This window comes from Mobula hypostoma, chromosome 16 (assembly GCF_963921235.1).
Source record: "Mobula hypostoma chromosome 16, sMobHyp1.1, whole genome shotgun sequence".
Classification (NCBI taxonomy): Eukaryota; Metazoa; Chordata; class Chondrichthyes; order Myliobatiformes; family Myliobatidae; genus Mobula; species Mobula hypostoma.
Window position 1 is genome coordinate 28,447,620 of NC_086112.1, and position 16,122 is coordinate 28,463,741.

At 41.4% G+C, this 16,122-nt stretch overlaps 1 protein-coding gene across 6 annotated transcripts in view; it reads left to right on the top strand.

Moving 5' to 3' along the window:
• Positions 1 to 16,122, top strand: part of dmxl1 (Dmx-like 1) — a 201,695-nt gene that overhangs the window by 154,526 nt on the left and 31,047 nt on the right. For all 6 annotated transcript variants that reach the window (XM_063068695.1, XM_063068698.1, XM_063068696.1 and 3 more), the window contains 3 exons: positions 5,514 to 5,600; positions 5,808 to 5,929; positions 7,253 to 7,394. In XM_063068695.1, coding sequence (XP_062924765.1) covers positions 5,514 to 5,600; positions 5,808 to 5,929; positions 7,253 to 7,394 — 351 coding nt within the window. The remainder of the gene's footprint in view (positions 1 to 5,513; positions 5,601 to 5,807; positions 5,930 to 7,252; positions 7,395 to 16,122) is intronic.

Below are 16,122 nucleotides of genomic sequence, written 5' to 3' on the forward strand. Positions count from 1 at the left end.
TCACACTGGACCGAGTCAAAGTCAGACAGCACAAGTCTATCCAAGCATTTTTCAGCTGCACATGAATATTAGGTTTTGGGTACTTCAAACAGGATTCATCTGGAGTAGTTGTAAAGATTGTGCAATGTACTAATGGTTATTCAGCTGTATTATACCAACTGGCACATGACTAATATGAAATAATCTCAAGCAAAATTGGCATGTTTAAAGACCTTTGCAATAGCATTTAATATTCAAGGCAACCAGCATAATGTATTAAATTGGGAATTCAATAAATATTTAATAAATGATTGGAGATCAGTATCAATAGCTTGCAATGCCACAAATGCCCACCTCAAATTGGATACGAGATATTGTTGACCTTGCAACTAGTTTATATCAGGAGAGGTAATAATAAAAAAGGAATAAGTAAGTTGGGACTCAATATTCTCATTAGTTTATGAGGAATTGTTGTTTTGAAGTACTGAAGGACCTGGGTGTTAGATATTCATTGAAAGGATACTGTTGTCACTGATAGAGCCAGCTTTTATTATCCATAAATCTTTACTGAAAGGAATGTCTTAAGTAATTTGAGAGAGTCGTGAACTGTAAAAAAAATATTGCATTTGAAATTATGTATCAGCTGAACTGGATAAGGATGGCAAAGTTTATTAACTGAGAAACATTACTGCCCAATTTGTGACTTTATGACAGTATAGTGGGTTGCCAGTCAACTTTACTTATCCTAGCTCATTATTATTTGTTGTATGAGGAGAAATTAAGCCAACTCAACCAATGCTGACTGGAATTTAGAAGAATGAAAGATGACTTGATTGAAATGTACAAAGTTCTTGAGGGGCTTGAAATGATTAATGCAAGGATTGGGTGTCTAGAAATAGAGGTCACAGTACCCTAATAAGGGGTGGACAACTTAGAACAGAGAAGAGAAGATAGTTCTTCATCCACAAGGAAGTGAAATATTCTGAATTGTCTACATAAGTAAGTTTGTAGAGACTCAGTTACAGAGTATATTGAAAGCAGAATTGATAGATTTTTATGTATTAAGGGAACCAAGGAGCAACAGATTAGTGTAGGAAAGGAGTACAGAAGCAAAATATCAGTCCTGATCCTATTGAATATGGAACAGGTTCAAGGAACTAAATGATCTACTTGCCACACACATAAAAGTTGCTGGTGAACGCAGCAGGCCAGGCAGCATCTATAGGAAGAGGTACAGTCGACGTTTCGGGCCGAGACCCTTCGTCAGAACTAACGGAAAGAAGAGCTGGTAAGAGATTTGAGAGGGGGAGGGATGGAGCCAAGAGCTGGACAGGTGATTGGCAAAAAGGATATGAGAGGATCATGGGACAGGAGGCCGAAGGAGAAAGAAAGGGGGAGGGGGAAGCCCAGAGGATGAGCAATAACGGATGGAGTACGAGGGGAAGGTGGGGCATTAACGGAAGTTAGAAAAGTCAATGTTCATGCCATCAGGTTGGAGGCTACCCAGACGGAATATAAGGTGTTGTTCCTCCAACCTGAGTGTGGCTTCATCTTTACAGTAGAGGAGGCCGTGGATAGACATATCAGAATGGGAATGGGACATGGAATTAAAATGTGTGGCCACCGGGAGATCCTGCTTTCTCTGGCGGACAGAGCGTAGGTGTTCAGCAAAACGGTCTCCCAGTCTGCGTCGGGTCTCGCCAATATAGAGAAGGCTGCATCGGGAGCACCAAACGCAGTATACCACCCCAGCCGACTCACAGGTGAAGAGTCACCTCAGCTGGAAGGACTGTCTGGGGCCCTGAATGGTGGTGAGGGAGGTTCCGCTTACAAGGATAAGTGCCGGGAGGGAGATTGGTGGGGAGGGATGGGGGGGACGAATGGACAAGAGAGTCGTGTAGGGAGTGATCCCTGCAGAAAGCAGAGGTGGGGGAGGGAAAGATCTGCTTAGTGGCGGGATCCCGTTGGAGGTGGCGGAAGTTACGGAGAATTATATGTTGGACCTGGAGGCTGGTGGGGTGGTGGGTGAGGACAAGGGGAACCCTATCCCTAGTGGGGTGGTGGGAGGATGGGGTGAGAGCAGATGTGCGTGAAATGAGAGAGATACATTTGAGAGCAGAGTTGATGGTGGAGGAAGGGAAGCCCCTTTCTTTAAAAAAGGAAGACATCTCCCTTGTCCTAGAATGAAAAGCCTCATCCTGAGAGCAGATGCGGCGGAGGCGGAGGAATTGCGAGAAGGGGATGGCGTTTTTGCAAGAGACAGGGTGAGAAGAGGAATAGTCGAGATAACTGTGAGAGTCCGTAGGCTTATAGTAGACATCAGTAGATAAGCTGTCTCCAGAGATAGAGACAGAAAGATCTATAAAGGGGAGGGAGGTGTCGGAAATGGACCAGGTAAACTTGAGGGCAGGGTGAAAGTTGCAGGCAAAGGTAATGAAATCAATGAGCTCAGCATGCGTGCAGGAAGCAGCGCCAATGCAGTCATCGATGTAGCAAAGGAAAAGTGGGAGACAGATACCTGTATAGGTTTGGAATGTGGATTGTTCCACAAAGCCAACAAAAAGACAGGCATAGCTGGGACCCATACGGGTACCCATAGCTACACCTTTAGTTTGGAGGAAGTGGGAGGAGCCAAAGGAGAAATTATTAAGAGTAAGGACTAATTCCGCTAGACGGAGGAAAGTGGTGGTAGAGGGGAACTGATTAGGTCTGGAATCCAAAAAGAAGCGGAGAGCTTTGAGACCTTCCTGATGGGGGATGGAATTATATAGGGACTGGACATCCATGGTGAAAATAAAGCAGTGGGGGCCAGGGAACTTAAAATCATCGAAAAATTTTAAAGCGTGAAAAGTGTCACAAACATAGGTAGGAAGGGATTGAACAAGGGGGGATAAAACTGTGTCGAGGTATGCAGAAATGAGTTCGGTGGGTCAGGAGCAAGCTGAGACAATAGGTGTACCTGGAGAGGCAGGTTTGTGGATCTTGGCTAGGAGGTAGAAACGGAAAGTGTGGGGTGTGGGAGCTATAATGTTGGTAGCAGTGAATGGGAGATCCCCTGAGCGGATAAAGCTGGTGATAGTGTGGGAGACAATGGCCTGGTACTCCTTAGTGGGGTCATGATCGAGGGATAAATAAGAGGAGATATCTGCGAGTTGTCGCTGTGCCTCAGTAAGGTAGAGGTCAGACGCTGCATTTACCAGCAACTTTTATGTGTTGCTTGAAATTCCAGCATCTGCAGATTTCCTCGTGTTTGTGATCTACTTGTCATTTGAATTCTTAAGGCATCCGTTAGTCTTGCGAGACCATGGATCTGCGCCTGGAAAGTCTTCACTCTCCAAGGCGCAGGCCTGGGCAAGGTTGTATCGAAGACGGGCAGTTGCCCATGCTGCAAGTCTCTCCTCTCCACGACACCAATGTTGTCCAAGGGAAGGGCAAGAGCCGATACAGCTTGGCACCAGTGTTGTCGCAGAGCACTGTATGGTTAAGTACCTTGCTCAAGGAATGGTAATATGGTTACACTGCAGAAGGCCATTCAGCCCTTCATGTTATCTACAGAGCAGCACTCTAGTTCTACCCACCAGACTTTCTTTTAGGTAGTGTTGCAAACTCTTACTTATGTTTTTCATTCAAGTCCTTCTTGAAAGTACCATCAAGTCTGGCTGCACCATTTCTGTAGGCTGTACATTCCAGATTTCAACTATGAAATCTAAAAGTCAAACAAGTTGCTTTGAGTCACTTTGATTGTTCTTCTCTGTTTGTTTATATCTGTGACTTCTAGCCTTTGACCCTCCACCACATGGAGAAACCTTCCACCATACACTTGGTCCAGACACCTCATTTTATATGCTTATTTAATCTCACCTCAGCCTTGTTGTCCACAGGTAATAGTTACAGTTTCTATGTGATTGTAACTGTAACCCTCTCATCCCAGGAACCATTCTCATGTGTGTCAAGGCACTGGAAATTTCAAGTTAAACCTCATGTTTCAAGTTTAATTATCATTCAGTCATACATGAATATAGCCAAACGAAACAGTGTTCCTCTGGGACCAAGATGCAAGATATTTCACCAACAGCACACTGCACACAGCACAAGTAACAAATATGGTTATAGTTTTAGAAAAACATGGTCATAAAGAGGGGGATTTTTTTTTCCAAGTAGTATATCCCAGGTCCCTAAGTTGTCATGGTTTTGCTTGCTGCAGTACTAAGCAAATGCTGGAGTGTAGTACTGACGGGAGGGGCAGGCCTCCAGCCCAATACAAAATCCAACAGGACACAGCCAGCTCTGGCGTCCCCTTCACTGGCAGCTTCAGCAGGCAACTCTGAGGCATGAGGGCCTTGTCCACGCAACAATTGAAGCAGTGCAGCTCCCCCGCCGTCAGTCTCACCAGTGAACTGGGTTTGTGAACTATGTTACCAATTTCTAGCAGAGTCTTACGGTCACAATAAAAACGTCCAAGATAATCACTCAAACCTTTTTTTGCAGTGCTCACTGTCTTGGCACAATGGTACACACAAATCCAGGTAACCATACAAGCCCAGGCAACAACACGACAATGGTACGCAACAACTCCAGCTCTATTGGTATCAAGTAACCCGCTGATGGGATGGGCCTGCAGTACTTGATGTTCTTGGTACCCAGCAGTGACTTGCGATCATAAAAGAGACACAGAGGATGAACAAATACACTTTTGGTTGAACCAGAAGTGCCTACTGCGTCTGAGGGCTCTGCCATCTTTCTAGAATACCCCAGAAATGGGTTTTAAACATGTCCCTGGATGAGCAGTTATACTTCTCAGTAACAGTCCACAGTGTTATCATATGTGGGCACAGTGCCTCTGAGCTGCATCTCTTCTGACCTGCTTTCACCTCTGTAGCTGTTGTTCTTACTCTGCCTTAGTGTGAATCCTTCCTTCCCTCAACCCCAATGTTGTCTGTAGAACTTGAGCCCAACAAATCCACTCTTTTTGTATTTATGACAACTTCTCCTTTGATTAAATGTGAAGCCACTCTATGTTGTCTCCTTTCCCTATCTTCATTTGTTCAATGAATAATTCTGTTATTAAGCTATCAAACATATTGCTAGGTGTCAAATTAGTTTAATCCATGTTTATATTGGGGAAAGGGTATGAGCCGCTAAACCAACTGTTGTGTCTGCTCCGTGATGAACTATTAGTTTCTCAGTTATGTTACTTCAGCTTACTGTTTCTGTTGGTCTTCAGTAGAACAGTTTTGTTTTGCAATAATACTTCTTGATGTCAGTAACTTGGCTGTGTTTTTGTGTCTCACTGTAAATTTAATGTTGCATAATGCTGAAATCTAGAATAGAAAATTAGTCATTTCATGCTTCGATCCAAGATGAAAAATCTTCTCGATTTTGTGCAGACAAAATTGCTGAAGTTTAATTTCTGAGAAGGGTGTTGGCTGAATTTATTTTTGTTGTGCTGTCCTAGTGTTTGTTTACACTATTCTGCCATGGGAAGCAAGTTTACTAGTTTGGTATATGATGTTTTACTGTCCTACTTTGTAAAGGTGGATACAGATGCTGCTTATCCTGGTGGTCGAGCAAGAATCGTTCACAAAGAATCTGACATCATTACAGCCTTTGCAATTAATAAGGTAAGCAGACATGTAGAGTCAACAAAAAAAACTCTTAAATATCAGTGTAAATGGTGTGCTTTCCAACTGAAGTATAACCAGAATTTTTGGCAAGGCATTAATGGCCTGTGCAGTTATCTATTTGATATTTTACATGATGTTAAAAACTACTTGTCATTACTATTAATGGTGTGGAAATTTAAAGACTTTTTTTCTGCTAATTATCAGGCTAATCGGAATTGTGTTGCCATAGCCACCAGCCATGATATCCAAGAGCTGGATGTTTCTGCAATTCTGGCTACCCAGATCTACGCTTGGATTGAGGATGAGTTTGAACTGGAATCAAAAGGGTATGACTAGTAAAGAGAAGAGTATAATTGTTTATAATAGTTAATTTTATTTACTGTGGGGGGGGGGACTCATATATGTCCTTTCTAATAATGTTCAAATACAAAAGTTGTGTGTGAAAGGAGAGGGCAAATATGGATTTGTTAATGGTAAACCATGTTTGACAAATTTACTTGAATATTTCAGGATGTCCTTAATCAGGCGCATTAAAGAATACTTACAGAAGTTATCAGTAAGGTTTTCCACATGGGATTATTAACTTTTCAAGTCAGGTCGGAAATTGTTTGATACGCATTGGATGTAGAGGAGCAAATGAAGATCAGATTTTCTCAGTGGTGTAAAGTGCAAAAAAACCCTTCGCTTTTCCTTTCACCATATAAATAAGTATATCAGGCCGTCCTGAGAACCTGAATGGATTGATATAAATCCAAGATGACTATTAGATGTCTAAATTAGTAAGTAGTCTTGGACATAAATAGTCTCCATAAATTTGTGAAAAAAATTATATCTGGAATTCAGAGTGGTTAACTCAGGGACTGGACCCAAAAGAAAATTGTTATTTTTAAGGTTTTAACCAATGAAGCACTGTGGAGGCAGAAATTTGGGAGTCCAACTATGCAAATTAATTACTTAATAAGCATGCATATCAAGCTATCATTAGGAATAATGGCCTTTATTAGAAGGTGGCCGTAATACGAAAGAGAGGAAGTTATGCAGCAGATGTATGGAGCCTTAGATAAGATCTAGAAACTGCATTCACTCTGGAGTCACACATTGGCCTTTGAGAGTGATTGGGTTACAATATAGATTAGGTTGTATGAATCAGGAACTTAGATTGTTGTAGGGGCAGATTGCAAAACCTGCAATTTCCTTTTCCTGCTGTACAATTGTGAGTTTTCAAAATGTGCAATTGGCCGATTATGGAAAATATTATTATAAATGGATGGATGTCTTTTGAGGTACTTTGCAGTTAATGTTTGATGAAGGATGTACAAGAAATCATTACTCAATAGGAGAGAAGTGCTATTTCAGGAATAAAAGTCCTGTTTGGAACGTAGAAAGTAGATAGGGAAGTGAGAAACTTAAATTTGTATCATGGCTTATCTGGTAGATTGATGGAAATATTGTAGAATATTACAAAAGCCATGAAGAAGTTAATAGTCTAATACATAGTTTTTGAGTTCTTTGTTGTAACCAGTAGCATAGGACCAATGCGGCATTAGCTGTTATAGCATAAATACAATTTGAATCCGATCTGTTGATTAAATGCTTGGCTCCTATTGTGAAACATTTTAATACTCTTTTTTATTTGTATTTGTATATAGATCAGATGAATTCTTGGTAGTTCATGCAAGAGAGGATTTCGGTGATGTACAGTGTAGCACACCATATACTCCCAGCGTTCCTGGCACCCCTATAAATGTGCCCTGGTTAGGCAGCACACAGACAGGCAGAGGAGCATCTGTGGTGAGTTTAAATTTAATTTGATCAATTTTACAGAGACAGTTTTTAAAAACACAGACCAAATGATTGATGAAATAACAGAGCAAGGTTTCAAAGGTACATTTAATATCAGAGAAATGTATACAATATACGTCCTGAAATTCTTTTTCTTCACAACCATCCCCAAAAACAGAGGAGTGCCCCAAAGAATGAATGACAGTTAAATGTTAGAACCCCAAAGCCCCTCCCACCAGCTCCCCGCTCCCATGTGTAAGCAGCAGCAAAACAACAATCCCCCCCTCCCCCACCAGCAAAAAAAAGCATCGGTGCCCCACCGAGCACTCAAGCATGCAGCAAAGCATCATTAAAGACACAGACTTCCAGTACACCAAAGAGTACTTGTTCAAACTGTAACTCAGCATACCTCAGGCTCTCTCTCTCTCTCCCTAATAAGGGAAAAAGAGATGTCTCTGTTTCACAGCGAGAGGGGAGATGTAACAAACAACTCAGTGATTTACGATGTTAAAAGTCTGTTGCATCGCTTTTTCTGAGCTCTGTGCCCAATGAACTCAGGTCTCTGGGCACACAGGCAGAGATCTTCTGTCTCCCACGACACAACGATTTCCTGCAGAGGCACTGACCTCGGGTCCGTCCACCTCCAGGGCCACGAAATCCTGAAACTCCGAAGGCGAGCTAATCTTCTAGGCCGCATCCTTGGTATATCGAATAGCGGCCAGTCGTGAGACCCCGAGAGCGAGTCTCATTCCCACAAAGAACAGAAGTCAGCACGTAACTCCAGGTCAGGATGTTCAAAAAAACCCTGAAAGGGAAAAATAGAGATATTAAAGATAGAAATAGAGCTGTTTCTGAAGATGCAAGCAAAGAGGTCGCCATTAGGCGCCATTGTCTCCGAAGCTCCAATGCTAACAATGCTAGTGTTCACTCTAGGATTTAATTTAACTTCTATATGTATCTTTTGGTTAAAGAGGTAAAGAAAGCCAGCAATATGATTCTACTTCTGTGGCTTTGTTGTGCTGTACATAAATTAAATTGCACTTTTTTATAATTATATCATATTGCATTTATCATTTGCCTATCTGTTTTGGTTAAGTTACACCATTTAGAAAACATACTCTTCTCAGCTTTGGTGTATTAAATATAAAAGAAACAGTGGTATAAGATTACACCTCCTGAAATTCCAGTCACCACAATTTATTGATACAGAAATACCTTCCACATCTGGCAATTTATATGGTACAGGCAGTCCTGAAGTTACAACAGGGTTCCATTCCTGGGAACTGTTTGTAACCCGAACTACTCATAAGTGAACAATAATGGAACAAAAGCAAGATGTGGTAAAAATCATAGCAGACCTGTCACCAGAGTGAGCATGCACAGGGAGAGCAGTGCCTGTCAGCTTCACTGATTCAGTGAAAAAGCGAGTGAAGCTGCTCAATGCTATTAGCTCTGCTTGGCTTCACCCACCTCTGTACGGCATGGGATGAGGAGGAAAGGTTTGCGGGAAATCGCTGTTTCCACCCGGTAGAAGAGGTTTGCAGCCCCACAGCAGCTGACCTTATCGCCAGTCTATAAACTCTCGTGCATTTGTATAGTGTCTCTATAAGTTGGGCATTTGTAAACTGAGGAGGACTTGTACGAGACAATTAATTGTCACTGGGAATCTCAACTGATTGAGGTTTAAGATAAATGACTTTCTTTGGGAAATTACTACAATAAAGGTAATGAAATCGTCATTACCATTCAATGTTTACAGCAACTCATAATTTTATTTGAACGTAGATCAATGATTTGTAAATTGTTACGGAATATTACCTCATTTCCTGATTGTAGTAATGCACCGGGCAATTTAGAATTATAGACAGATCAACTGTAAATATTTTTCACTGGTGATGTCTGAATATGTAGCAGATTTTCCGTTATTGCTATTTGACTCTCACAAGGACCTGACCAATGAATGTTGATCATATGACTTTTAATGCAAGTCACATTTGAACAAATAGTTTAAGCAATTTCTTCCTTTCTTTCTGATGGCTTAGAACCTCAACTCTCCACGTTTTTGAAATATTCTTAAAGTTCAAGTAAATTTATTGCCGAAGTACATACATATCACCATATATAACCATGAGATTTGTTTTCTTGTGGATGTACATAATAAGTCCAAGAAACACAATAGTATCCATGAAAGACCACACCCAACAGGATGGACAAACAACCAATGTGCAAGAGACAAACTGCAAATAAAAAGAGGGGAGAAAATAAATAAATAAACACTAAATATCCAGCAAATGAGACTGAGTCAGTGAAAGTAAGTCCATAGGTTGTGGATGAGTGAAGTTGAATGATGTTATCCCCTCTGGTTCAAGAGCCTGATGGTTGAGGGGTAATAACTTCCTGAATTTGGTAATGTGGATACTGAGTCTCCTGTACCTTCTCACTGATGGGAGTAACAAGAAGAGAGCATGGCTTGGGTGATGGGATCCTTGCTAATGGATGTTGCTTTCCTGCATCAGCACTCCTTGTAGATGTGCTCAATGGTAGGCAGGGCTTTACCCGCGATGGTCTGTGCCAATGAAATAGCATCTGCTGTGGACCTGTAGGCAAATTGGAGCAGATCCTAGTTGCTCCTCAGGCAAGAGTTGATATGTTTTGAAATCACCCTCTCAAAGCACTTCATCACAGTGGATGTAAGTGCTACTGGATGATAGTCATTGAGGCAGATCACCACGTTCTTCTTAGGCACCGGTATGATTGAAGCCTGCTTGAAGCATGTGGCTACTTCAGACTGCCGAAGTGAGAGGTTAAAGATATTGGTGAACACTCCAGCCAGTTGATCAGCACAGGTCTTTAGTACTTGACCAGGTACCCTATCTGGGCCGGATACTTATTGTGGGTTCATTGTTCTGAAGCCTCATGTCAGCCTCAGAGACTGAAATCACAGAGTCATTGAGTTGTGGGGGTTTATGAAGGTTCCTCCATGTTTTGACAGTCAAATGGTGTGCAGGAGGCATTGAGCTCATCTAAGAGTGGTCTTGTCACCTACATCACTTGGTTTCACTTTGTAGGAAGTAGTATCGTTCAAGCCCTACCACAGTTGCCTAGTAGCTTTCAGTGATTCAAGTTTTGTTTGGAATTGCCACTTTGCATATGAAATGGCTTTTGGAAGATCATACTTGGACCTCTTTTATCTACCTTACTTGGTTACTAGATCTGACTGCTAGTGATCTATCTTTCAGCAGACTGTGGATCTCATGGTTCATCCAGGGTTTTGGGTTGGTGAAGACTGAATGATTTTGTGGGACAAACTCATCTATGACTTGTTTTTATAAAGTCCGTGACCACTGTGGTGTATGCATTCAGATCCTGAGTCCTTGAACGCGGTCCTTATCTCTGGAACAATGCCTCTGCCTGTAGGCAGGTAGGAGAAGGATAGTCAAGATTTCCCAAATGGCAGTCTAGGTGGTTGAGTATGCTGGGACCCCTAGTGCTTCAGGTTTTCTGTTGATGATAATTGGGCAGAAATGTCTTCAAACAAGCATAATTGAAGTCCCCGACTATGACTTGAAATGCGGCTGGGTGGACTATTTCTTGTTTGGTGATGACTGCATTCAATATTTCAAGTGCCTGATTAACATCTGCTTTTGGCAATATGTAAACTGCAGTCTGGATCACAGAGGACAACTCTCTTGAAAAGTAGAATGGTCAGCATTTAATTATTGGATGTTCCAGGTGGGGGGAACAAGTGTGATAAGACAACTGTGTCCAAGCACCACAAAGAGCTTATCATAAAACACAGACCTCTTTCTTTTGCCTTCCTGTGTATTGAGAAGTCTTCGGGTTTTCCCAGCATGTAGCGCATGTCCAGATTGAGCCATGTCTTCATGAAACAAAGCACAGCAATTCCTCATTTTCCTCCGGATCGGCAATCTTGCCTTTAGGTTCTCAGTCTTGTTCTCCAGTGAGTGTAGGTTTTCTAACAAGATGCTGGTTAGAGGAATTTTCATTCCTTGGAGTATCAGTCTGGCTTGGAGTCCTCCCCTCCTCCCTCTGTTCCAGCTATGCCTATGTACCTTCATCTGCTTAAAGGTGTGTACCAGCATGCTTGAGAGTTAAGTGCACTAAGTTCATCCATTCCAGTTCTGAAGGGCCTTCCTTTCTCTTTCCCAGGTGCTACCTGCCCTGCTAAATATTTTTAGCATTCATTTTACAATATGTTCTAGATGCTTTTGTTGCTTTAGAAAGATATAATAACGATATGCATTGATATTTTGGTAAGAGTTTCGATAATTTGTGGTTTTAGTTCCACAATTTAATTCCTGTAAGCCAGAGATATTTATGTTGCAGATATTAAGTTGCTATTTCTTTTTAGAGGGAACAATTCTAAGTTTTCTAAGTTTCCTCCCTTCTAACTCTTTTTGTACTGTATCCACTGAGATTAGATAGTGTTCAAGTATAAACTGAGTGATAATAGAATTTTTTGAAATCAGACCAATTCTGGTATACTGCCTAACCCACTGAGTTCCTCAAGCATTTTGTGTGTTTTGCCTTGGATTTCCAGCACCTGCAGATTTTCTCATGTTTCTGGTACACTCATATTAGTTTTACTCAGCATTGGGATCAACCTAGACTTAATTTGGTGGCAGACCAGTCATAGAGTCAAAGAGATATACAGCGCAGAAACAGGCCTTTCAGCCCATCTGGTCCATGCTGAAACCATTTAAACTGTCTACTCCCATCAACCTGCCCTTCATATCCCTACTATCCGTGTACTTTTCCAAACTTCTCTTTTAAAAAAAAAGCTTGGTTGCACCATTTGTGCTGGTAGCTCATTCCATGCTCTCCCAACCCTCCAGGTGAAGAAGTTTCCACTCATGTTCCCCTTAAACCTCACCTTTCACCCTTAAGCCATGACCTCTGGTTGTAGTTCCTCCCAACCTCAGTGGAAAAAGCCTGCTTGCATTTACCCTATCTGTGCCCCCCCCCAATAATTTTGTATACCTCTATCAAATCTCTACTCTATCTTCTATGTTCTAAAGAATACAGTCCTAACGTATTCAAACTTTCCTTTTAAACTCAAGTTCTCCAGACTTGGCAACATTTTCTATGCACTCTTTCAACCTTGTTTACATCTTTCCTGTATGTAGATGACCATATCTGCACACAATACTCCAAATCAGGCCTGCCTAACATCTTATTCAACTGCAACATAACATCCCATCACCTGTACTCGGTACATTGATTTATGAAGGCCAACGTGCCAAAAGCTTTCTTTATGCCCCTATCACTCATAGAATTTTTTGAGGATGTAACTAGTAGAGTGGATAGGGGAGAACCAGTGGATGTGGTATATTTGGATTTTCAAAAGGCTTTTGACAAGATCCCACACAGGAGATTAGTGTGCAAACTTAAAGCACACGGTATTGGTGGTAAGGTATTGATGTGGATAGAGAATTGGTTGGCAGACAGGAAGCAAAGAATGGAAATAAACGGGACCTTTTCAGAATGGCAGGCAGTGACTAGTGGGGTACCACAAGGCTCAGTGCTGGGACCCCAGTTGTTTACAATATATATTAATCACTTGGTTGAGGGAATTAAATGCAGCATTTCCAAGTTTGCGGATGACACGAAGCTGGGCGGCAGTGTTAGCTGTGAGGAGGATGCTAAGAGGATGCAGGGTGACTTGGATAGGTTAGGTGAGTGGGCAAATTCATGGCAGATGCAATTTAATGTGGATAAATGTGAAGTTGTCCACTTTGGTGTCAAAAACAGGAAAACAGATTATTATCTGAATGGTGGCCGTTTAGGAAAAGGGGAGGTGCAACGAGACCTGGGTGTCATTATACACCAGTCATTGAAAGTGGGCATGCAGGTACAGCAGGCGGTGAAAAAGGCGAATGGTATGCTGGCATTTATAGCGAGAGGATTCGAGTACAGGAGCAGGGAGGTACTACTGCAGTTGTACAAGGCCTTGGTGAGACCACACCTGGAGTATTGTGTGCAGTTTTGGTCCCCTAATCTGAGGAAAGACATCCTTGCCATAGAAGGAGTACAAAGAAGGTTCACCAGATTGATTCTTGGGATGGCAGGACTTTCATATGAAGAAAGACTGGATGAACTAGGCTTGTACTCGTTGGAATTTAGAAGATTGAGGGGGGATCTGATTGAAACGTATAAGATCCTAAAGGAATTGGACAGGCTAGATGCAGGAAGATTGTTCCCCATGTTGGGGAAGTCCAGAACGAGGGGTCATAGTTTGAGGATAAAGGGGAAGCCTTTTAGGACCAAGATTAGGAAAAACTTCTTCACACAGAGAGTGGTGAATCTGTGGAATTCTCTGCCACAGGAAACAGTTGAGGCCAGTTCATTGGCTATATTTAAGAGGGAGTTAGATAAGGCCCTTGTGGCTAAAGGGATCAGGGGGTATGGAGGGAAGGCAGGTACAGGGTTCTGAGTTGGATGATCAGCCATGATCATACTGAATGGCAGTGCAGGCTTGAAGGGCCAAATGACCTACTCCTGCACCTATATTCTATGTTTCTATCTGTAACACCACCTTCAACAAATTATATACCTGTATTCCCCAAATCCATTTGTTCTGCTACACTCCTCATTGCCCTACCGTTTACTGTGTAAGACCTACCCTGGTTGGTCCTACCAAAGTGCAAAACCTCACATTTATCTGCATTAAATTCCGTCTGCCATTTTTCAGCCCATTTTTCCAGCTGATGCAGATCCTGTTGTTTAACTTTGAATATTAAGGATAATTCAACTAAGTGTTATGGGAGCTCGAAGGATTTTTTTCAATAAACGAGGTAAGTTGACAACTTCTCCAAGCATGATTGAAAGTCTTGAATTCTTGTCACCAATTAGAGTTTTGCCTTAGCCCAAAACTACTATCACTTTTACCATACAATATTTATGTTGTTAATGTTAATGTGGTGAATTTGTGGAACTTGTTGCCACATGCAGCTGTGGTGGCCAGGTCATTGAGTGTATTTAAGGCAGAGATTGATAAGTTCTCGATTGGACATGGCATCAAACGTTACGGGAAGAAGGCTGGGAACTGGGGCTGAGGAGGAGATAGGAAAAAAGGATCAGCCATGATTGAATGGCTGAGCAGACTCGATGGGCCAGATGGCCTAATTCTGCTCCTATGTCTTAGGTCTTATGTTTAGTCTAAATAAAGGTAACTTTAAGACCCTAAAGAAGAGCATTTTTTCTTCTTTGAGGTTGTATTAGTATTGATTGTCTGATGAGCAGTGAATGCATAAAACAGTTTGTTCCCATTAAATGTAAAATTTTACTGAGGTGGCTATATTGCTGAACACCGATTGCTGAGATCTGAACCAAAAGATAAGTTCAAATTCAGCTATGGCAGGTTGAGAATTTGTACTGTTTAAATAACACTCTGTAAATAAAAGGTTAGCATTGATAAAAGGGACCATGAAAATGCTCAGTTGTTACAGTTGATTCATTAATATGAATGAAGCATACTTGCCTGAGAACTGGACTCTTTGTATATTTTCTTAATGTTCGTTCATCATACGAATCATTTTTGGTCAATTCACAATCATCAGGAAGTTAACTCAGGTGTTTTGGGCATGGCTTATTGTAGTATGGATGTCATTTCTTCAGCAGCAGTTGTGAAGTTGATGGCATCAGAGTTCACAAGGCTTTTCTTCAACACTGCCAGCAGAAATTGAGTTTTGGGCTGAAGCCTACCTACGCTCTGTTTGTCATGCAGGGTCAGAAATGAAACTGCTATTAAGTTGTCTGCACTGGCGGCTCATTGATCAAGAGTACCGTGCAATGAATCAGATTCACTCACTGCCAGGTAGTTGATCAGGTGAGGTCACCGTGTGTCTAGGTATTCAGATGCACTGGAGGGCACCATAATCCTCTTTTCATATTTCCTTCATTTGACACTTTTTATGGCCACTGTACCTGGCTGCCACAGAGTCATTTTAAGTGCTGTAATATTTGCCAGCAATCAGCGTGACAATGGCATGTGAACCCACATTACAGCTTCTGAAAGGTACAGACCCGTTTTAGTGCATAAAACTGTGTGCTGCACAAAAGTGTAAACTTTAAGTATTTTAGCCCAATTTTTCAATTCTTTTCAGAATATCAGTGAAGATTAGTGTAATATGCACTAAAATAGGAGCGCTAATTTCTATGTGCCTGTCTTGTGCTGGTGTTAACTCTTTTGATACTCAGCATCCTAGCAACATCACTGGCTCTTAGTGAACTTTAAGGTAGCCTGGAAAACCAGTCAGTGGAATTGGGCTGCTGTACTTCTGCAACAAACAATTCAGGCAGCATGACAGAAAGTGAACAATAATTGCCAGACTTGAGAAAGGATTAACAAAATTTAATTGAGTACTTAAAGTGCTGTTTTTGTTTCAATACTTTATGGTATACAGATGGAGTGCTGCTTGGTCCACACATTGCATTGTTTTACATCACTTGAAAACAATGGCAAAATAATAATTTCATGCTCTTAGTAGAATATATTTAAGATTGGATTATCATTAATTACTTTACAAATGCCAAAAATCCGTTACTTCAAAATAAGCAGCGCAGCTGAAAAATTGAGGATATTATGCAGTAAGTACTTGATTTTGATTGTTTATTTTATGATGGCATTTATCATGAATCATGCAATAGTCACTTGGCAGCCTCCAATGTTTTTATCTCAATATTTATCTGAAATTTAAGTCTTTGATTAGATATG